At 58.3% G+C, this 7861-nt stretch overlaps 1 protein-coding gene across 1 annotated transcript; it reads right to left on the reverse strand.

Annotated features, from left to right (window-relative positions):
• Window positions 1-2298: 2298 nt before the first annotated feature.
• Window positions 2299-7850, reverse strand: NAGPA (N-acetylglucosamine-1-phosphodiester alpha-N-acetylglucosaminidase). The gene is made up of 10 exons (XM_004586730.2): window positions 7717-7850; window positions 7162-7617; window positions 6324-6463; window positions 5682-5790; window positions 5223-5351; window positions 4641-4846; window positions 4499-4546; window positions 3720-3821; window positions 3568-3631; window positions 2299-3059 (listed from the first exon to the last, which is right to left on the reverse strand). Exons 1-10 carry the CDS (start codon window positions 7800-7802, stop codon window positions 2849-2851), a joined length of 1551 nt encoding a protein of 516 aa, XP_004586787.2. The 5' UTR covers window positions 7803-7850; the 3' UTR covers window positions 2299-2848.
• Between the last annotated feature and the right edge of the window lie 11 nt (window positions 7851-7861).

Raw genomic sequence — 7861 nt, forward strand, 5'->3', positions numbered from 1 at the left:
AGCCCTGAGGGTTTTGGGCATTCACCCTGGGGTGACATCGCCCCCTTGGCTGGTGCCTGGGGCTATCCATGCCGTATCCCATGCACTGAGCACAGGTGCATGGGGCTGACTGCCTGTGCTAGGTGATCCTGTCACCCTGGAGCCCTGAAGTTCAGGACAGCATAGGCAGGGTTGGCCTCCAGGGGAGGATTCTTCCTGCTTCTGGAGGCTCCAGGTGGTCCCGGGCGCCCTTTGGCTGCTGGCTGCCTCTTTCCAGTCTCTGGCTCCATTTTCATAAGCTTCGCCCTCTGTGCATCTTCTGCTCCTCGCCACAAGCACCTTCCCCTTCTTAAACCCTGCGTGATGGCATTTCAAGCTGCTGGTTCCAAAGCACACATTCTGAGGCTCTAGGTGGAGGTGAGTGTTGGGGGACATTACTCAATCCGTGACGTGCACACAGTCCACAAAGAAATGCACAGTGTCGGGGTATCCAAGTGCGGCCCCTTAGGGCCTACTCGCCACAGCTGACTTGGAATTTTGGGGGAGGCCTCCTGGACCCCACCTGCCAGGTGTCCAGGTGGCAGGGAGTGCCCTGCAGTCCATCTTTCTTGCCCCTGGGGACCTGGCATGCTAGAACTCTGTGTACAAGGACAGCTTGGGTCCTCATGACAGAGTGAGGGACTGGGCCAGGGTTGCGCCTGTACCTGCTGGGAGCTCCCTCAGGGCATGGGGCAGGGTACTGACTGCTGCACAAGACTGGGGCTTCTGGGGTTAGAGTGGCCAGGGCGATCACTTGCAGGAGGTGTGGTTCCTGCAGATGGTGGCATTAGGGCCATCTGCTCCCCCAGCCTCTGGGACCCAGTTCTACCCTGCATATCTGACCTTGGGCTTCAACCTCACGCATGCACCTGTGGGTCCCTCCTGAGTCAGGGCCAACTGTTTCCAGGGCATGGTGCTGACTCAGCCCCAGAGGGGTTGAGAAGCAGCAGCCTGTGGGAGGAAGACAGCTCCCAAGGGGATGAGAGCCAGGCCAGGCCTGAGCTGGTCTTCCTGCTGACGTCTGTCTGAGCTGCTGTGCCTCCCTGGGGGCCTCTGAGCCTGTGCAAGACAGGGCAAAACACACCAGGGCTCCCTGGGGCCCAGCTCTTCCTCCTGGCAGCTTTATCAGCTGGCAGCCACAGGTGGGCCTATGCAGGGCCTGGCAGGAAAGAGCTTTGTGTGCCTCTCAGCAAGGCCTTTACATCTCCCACCACGCACACTTTTCTGCATTCATGTCCAGGCTAAGCTGTGCAAATGCCTGAACCCCAAAATGTGCCTGTTTAACACATTATGAGTGGTCAGAGATTCCTAAACCCCAACTGCCTTAAGCAAAAACAGGGACTCACTGGACCACATGACCAGGAAGTTGACAGAGAACCCTAGCTGTAAGTGTAGCTGGAATCAGGGGCTTGACCCGCCTCTCCACCTCCAAGTCCTATCTTTGCTCTAGGCCCTTTCCGGAGAAGTTCAGTGTGCTGTGATGGGCTGCTCTAAGCCAAGGTCCACCTCCGCTGGCCTGGTCTGCAGAACCTAGCAGGAAGGAGCCCCATAGGACCACAGGGTGTGGGGGGATGCCTGGGGTGGCGGGGAGGTTAGTGTGGTCAGGTTCCTGGCCATAGCTCTCATTGCCCACATCTCCCAGGTCCCTGGGGAGTTTGCACAGTTACTGAGGGCTTCGTGTTGCAGGTACCACTGCCTCCCCTCTGTAGCTGACCACTGGTAACCTGGGCCCTGTGTGGGGCGACTATAGGGGCAATCTACCCACTTGGGAGACCTAGAATGAGCTGCCAGCTCTTGGCCTGCCTGCACCTTGGCTACAGTGGGCATCTGAGGAGTGAGCTGTTGGAGGGAAGATATTAGTTTTCTTTTCTCTCTGCATTAAAATAAATAAATGCTAAACTAAAACTCCTGTCTTTCCCTTTCACTTTTCACCACCCTGAGGGTGGTAATTCCTCCCCACACTCCCTCCCATGAAACTGTGACCACACAGAGTCATCCAAAGGCACTTCCTGATCTTTAAGGGATTCCAAGTGACAAACCCTGATGTTACCAGCTGGGAAGTTCCACAGGTGGCTGGCCTGGATACACCTGCTGCTCGGGCCCGGTTGAAGCCAGGGTGCCAGAGCTTGCTCTAAAAAGACACCAGAGATCTGGGGCTTCTGTGACTCCCTGGGATGGCCAGGTTCTAACAGGTACAACCTGGCAGCTGAGCTGGACCAGGTGCAGAAGTCCTACCTGCTCCGCCCTAGCTGACGGAGACACCAAATGTCATCCATGGGCTCCTTTTCTTGTACCAATTTATTCAAGTGATAGAAAAAAATTCTCTTGGCAGCAGGGCAGCAAAATAGAAGATCTGTAAACATGGTCAACCTGGCCCCTCCTCAGGAGTGTCCTGTGGGGTGAGGCACATTTCTAGTTGCAATTGCAGTGATGAGCTGGGGAGAGGAGGGTCCTGGGACTTGGCCCTTATCCAACCCTATGTCCAGGGGCCGGCTGGGGCCCATCCATCCATCATGATTCAGTCATTCACTCATGGTTTCTGTCTGTTGGCCCAGGAAGCTGAACCCCACTCTTGGGCAGCAGATGCAGGTGGGCAGGGAAGTGGAGGCTCTCTCTGGGGCACTGCATGGCCAGGGCTGCACCTGCTTGAGCAGATGGGCAGCGAGGGGCCAGAGCCAGGTGAGGGCAGAGGCACAGGTGCTACCAGAAGCTCGGGTGCAGCGCCAGGGCCACTGGACAGTGCACGTTTGTGGCCTCTAGGTCTCCCCTGCAGATGCTGGGCCATGCGAAGGCAAGCCCTATGGACAGGCAATCCAGGGCAACTTGTAGCTCAGTCCTTGAAGGGGCTGTGGGTGACCCCAGGCTGCTCCTTGTCAGCAGCCAGGAGCTCCCCATTCATCTCCTGCAGTGGGTGGTACACATACTCCCCACCCATGCGCCGGCTCCTCTCCACTCTTGCGCCAAAGAGTAAGGACAGGTTTGTTGCAACGCTGACCAGCAGCAAGAAGACCAGGGCAAGGGTCAGGGCCAGCCAGGTAGTCCTGGGCAGAGGAGAAACCTGGTTAGGGCAGCTGGGGGACAGCACAGGATTAAGGGTATATGGGTGAGCCAGGGACCCTTAAAGCGCCTATAGGAGCAGTAAGGATGGCCACTACGTAGGACCACCTCTAGTACTTTGAGAAGCCACTAGAAAGTTGTTATGTGACTGTGAGTGGCTTATACATGTGGCTGATGTATTCTACCCACAGAGGGCTGGGCTCCACCTCACAGCAGAGGACTTGGGCCCCTTTGCCCCAAGGCAGGAATTGGCAGGGGGTAAGGTCTAGGGCTTTCCCCCTTCGGGATTTCCCCCTTCGGGATTTCCCCCTTCGGGATTTCCTAGGACTATCAGGTGGCCACAGAGATCAGCTGTGACAGTCCCTGGACTGACACCACAGGAAGATCATTCAGTGTCAGTCACCACTTCCTAGTTCTGTTCACTCTTTGGGTAGTGACCAAGCCTGGGGAGTGGGGGGAAAGACGGGACCTTGCTTGCCTGGCAGTACCTACCCAGTAAAAAAGGAGAATTCTCCAGCTCTTGAACTGGCTTCAGCTGGTCGCAGACACTGCTTCCCTGTAAGACACCACAGTGGGCTCCAGGGGCCCAGGACAAGGCTGCGTACCCTCTACCCCTGCCCCAGAAGCCTTGGAGAAGCTGCTACCTTGGGAGATGCTGCAGTTGCCAGTCTGGGGGTCACAGGGACACTGGTGTTCACACTGGCAAGGCTTCTGGCAGCCTGGTCCATGCCAGCCAAGTGGACACTCTGTGGAGAAGAGATAGGTGGCCTATGTGAACATACAGGGGATCGGGGGAGGCACGCTGCTCCCCACCAAGGTAGGCTCCTGGGAATGATGTTGTTTGCAACTAAGGTCTCTGTAGAGGTGACTGGAACTCTCAAGACAAGAGCATTCTGGACTTAGGGTGGGCCCATGGCAAGAGTATATGGATCGGGCTTGGCGGTGTGGCCTAGTGGCTAAGGTCCTCGCCTTGATCCCATGTGGCCACTGGTTCTAATCCTGGCAGCTCTACTTCCTCTCTATCTCTCCTCCTCTCAGTATATCTGACTTTGTAATAAAAATAAAATAAATCTTTAAAAAAAAAAAAAGAGTATATGGATCCCTCTAAGGGAACAGAGAGGGAGACATGGAGGGCGGGTACAGCTGGAGGTGGAGGCCTGTATCCCTGAGTCAAGGAACACATGAGCCACTGGCACGCGAGAGGTCTCCTCGGGACCTTCTGGAGTGATCCTGGCCTGCTGATAACAACGTTTTTAACCAAAAGGGGAATGGACAAATTCCTTTGATTTTGGTGCCTACAGTGGAGACACTTGTGGCGGGCATGGCAGCCAGTGACATTGAGAGCTGAGTCACATATAGCAACTGTGTCCCCAGCAGTGGGTGGCTGGGGAAGGGAACTGAGGAGAGGCCTGGTGGTTCCTACCTTCACTGCAGTTGGTCCCTGTCCAGCCAGGGTCACAGCGGCAGCCGGCTGTGGGGACAAGGTCAGGGAAGTCAGGAAGTCAGGCAGGGCTGGAAGGCTCAAAAGAACCCCACCACACCCATCCTCCAGACCCCCTACTCACTCTCTGTGCAGAGCCCGTGCCGGCTGCAGTTGGAGGGACCGCACTCCAGTTGGCTGCAGGTAGGGCCCTGCCAGAAGTGCCCCGTGCACTGGCAGTGCCCATTCATGCAGATCCCGTGGCCACTGCAGTCAGGAGGCTGGCAGCGGGGTTCATGCACACATACTATGGTAGACACTTGGCGGGGGCAGCGCCACCTGCTGTCCTGGCTGCAGGGGGACCGAGGGTACATGAATGAAGGCCATGGAGATGGCCATGCTTCTCCTGCTTCCCACTGGAGTCCATGGGAGCCACCCCTCCCCAACCTCTCTCTCTCTGCCGTGTCTCTCACCCCTGGACCTTTGCAATATGCTGTGTCCCCTGCACTCCTGCTCACCATTAACCATCCTGTCATTCTTCAGACCCCATCATTCTTGGATGGAATCAGACGGGTCTCTCTTGACCCACTGGCTCCTGTTCATAGGTGGGGGAAGGGACTTTGGCTCCCTCCACTCCAGGGCCCAGAACACAGTAGATGCTTGACATGGACAGAACAGGAGCAGGCTTGGATGTGGCCCCGACAGAGGGGGAGGCAGCCTTGCTTACCAGTGATCTGATGGGTAGCTGGCCAGGGTCCCATTGAGCACAAAGGTGGTTGACCCGCCTCCATCCAAGTTGATGGCGTTGACCACGTCATGTTGCAGCAGGAACTCCGCCACATCCCACAGATTGACACTGTGCAGGACAATGGTATGGCTGGCCCTGGGCAGCTTCCCTTCAGCTTGTCTAACTCTCCCCAGCCACTGCAGTAGGTCAGTTTCTGAATGGTCCCCCAAGGACACCCGAAAGCAGGGACTGGTAGAATTCATGATCACTTGCATGCTGCTGTGTAGCACATGTACCCAATCCCTCTGGGGGAGGATGCAATTGTGTGGCCCCAAAAGACCACAAGACTCATCCAGAGCTGTAGAGCTAGTAACGGCTAATCTGGGAATGGGCCTGTGATTTCCTCCTCGTTGCTAACCCAGGGACCCTCTCAGGCTGAACCCAGAGGCCAGCACTCACCCACGTTGATCTGTCTGCCCATCTGCATGGAAGAGCACCAGATGCCCCTGCCGGTCGTGGCCCACAGCTGTCCTGGCGGACATCACGTTCACAAACTTGCTGAAGGAACCTGAAGAGGTGTGGCCTGGCTGAGCAGCCAGCCCTTTACCAGGTCTCCTGGGCTGTCACTCTCTTCTGGCTCCCAGCCTTGACACCCAGCATCTCCCTTCCCATGCCCCTTATCTCCCCCTGCCCATCCCAGGCAGTCTCCACTGAAGACCTGCCAGTGAAAGCTGGTGGCAGGCATAACCTCCAGGCTGCCTCCTCCTGCCTCATCTCTCATCTACACCCACCCCTGACCCCTGGGAGTGCCTGCACTTCCTGTCCCCTCTGGCTTCTCCCTATCCTTTGCCATGCCTGCTACTTCTGACCTCAGGCCACCTCCTCAGTGAGGCCTTCCTGACTACCAGGTTTTGCCCCACCCCCTTCTGACCTATTTCTCCAGCTTTATTTTTCCTTCCTTAGGCTGATGGATTCTTTCAAGACTGTCTCAGTCCTCACTGATTCTCAGGACCCACACAATGCCGAGCCTCAAGCAGCTGCTGGATGAAAACTTGACAGAGCCGTCCCTTCCTCCCTGGCTCCCCACACCCCGACCCGCACCTGTCTCCTGGGTCTCATCGCACTCAGTGGCCTGGCTCTCGTTGATATAGATGCTCCCGTTGCGGATCAGCCACACGACCCCACTGAGCAGCTGCACGAATGGGTTCTCCTTGTCCAGCACCTCCTCCTCAGTCACGTACCTGCCCCCAGAGAAGACGTGTGGCTCACTCTCCAATGGTGGTGGATGGAGGGGAGCAGTGGCTGGAGGTAGAGGGGCTCTTTCCTTCCCCTGCCTCTCCCCGCAAAGCCTGGTTTCTAGCTTGCTTCTCCAGCTCCAGGAACCTGCAGTGGCCTACACTGGGCAGAACCACCACTCAGTTGACACCTGTCCAGCCCTTCTAGGGGCCCCTTCTACCTCTCCCAGGGTCAGAACATCCCAGCTCACTCACATGCTCCAAGCCTGCAGGCACCCCGAAGACTTCCCACTGCCCACCAGCTCCAACTCTGACTGAGGCCCCTTCAAGTTTGGGCTCATAATTCACCTTCTCAGGCCTGTTCAGATCAGCCCTCCCTAGAATCCCGGCTGTGGTTGCAGCCAGTTCACCCAGTCATACACCCCAAGGTCACTGTTTCCCCAGCTTTATTTATCTTGGCAAAGTGGAGGCCGTTAACTCAAACATTACCTGTGCTTGCTCACTCTCTGCTTCTTCCCCAGGGCACTGTCTGTTGGTCTGCTACCAAGTAAGTGCTCCAGGGTACTGGATGAAAAACTAACTCAGCATGGCAGAATTAGCTATGCCCCTTCTGTAGACGAGTCAAGTGCCGGAAGCCGGCAGTGCGGCTACCTAAGACCCTAACCTCGGGCCCTCTGCCCTCCCGAGGCTCCCTGCCTCCTCACCCGGTGACCAGGGTCCCGTCGCGGCGGATCCCGAACTGCGCGTTCTGCAGACCCCGGGATCTGCTCACCCACCGCCCGTCGCTCACTGCGTTCCCCAGGCACTCGCCCGTGCTCATGCGGAAGAAGCCGCCGTTCTGCGCCGCGCGGCAGCCGGCAGCCCGCGCCGTCTCTTCCACGGTGGCGCGGCGCCTCGCCTCGCAGCCTCCGGGCCCGCCGGGCTCCAGCACCGAGAAGGTGCGCAGGGGCGCCGCGACCCGCGTCAGGTGGCCGGAGACCGCACGCCCCGCGAAATGCGACACGAAGGTGCGCACCGCCGGGCCGCCGGCGCCGAGGGTCGCGGCGGGCGGAGGCCAGCTCTCGTGGTCCCCACGGCCGGCGAGCTCCCGCGCGCAGTCCCGGACGGAACGCGTGCGTGCGCGAGGGTAAGGCAGCAGCAAGTCGTCGTTGCGGGAGGACCTGCGGGGACCGGACGACCATGAGATCAGGGGGTCCGGGCTCGTGTGCAAGGGAAGGAACACCCGTCCCTGGCGCGCTACCCCCCGGCAATGTACTCACCCCGAGCCGAGGCCACCAGCTGCCCTCCCAAGCTGTCCGAGCAACGACAGAAGGAAGAGAAGCCAGCGACCCGTGGAGGCCGCCATGTTGGGCCTGGGCCCGGGTCACGTGGCCTCGCCCCACGTGACTCGGGATATTTGGGCGG

Source organism: Ochotona princeps, chromosome 24 (assembly GCF_030435755.1).
Source record: "Ochotona princeps isolate mOchPri1 chromosome 24, mOchPri1.hap1, whole genome shotgun sequence".
In the NCBI taxonomy this organism is placed as follows: domain Eukaryota; kingdom Metazoa; phylum Chordata; class Mammalia; order Lagomorpha; family Ochotonidae; genus Ochotona; species Ochotona princeps.

Coding starts and splice junctions, on each gene's coding strand:
- NAGPA (XM_004586730.2), bottom strand. CDS start 7,802: ATGGCGGCCTCCACGGGTCGCTGGCTTCTCTTCCTTCTGTCGTTGCTC. Junction 6,464..7,161: donor GACGGGACCCTGGTCACCGG/GTGAGGAGGCAG, acceptor CTCTGGGGGCAG/GTACGTGACTGAGGAGGAGG. Junction 5,352..5,681: donor GGGCAGACAGATCAACGTGG/GTGAGTGCTGGC, acceptor TGTCCTGCACAG/TGTCAATCTGTGGGATGTGG.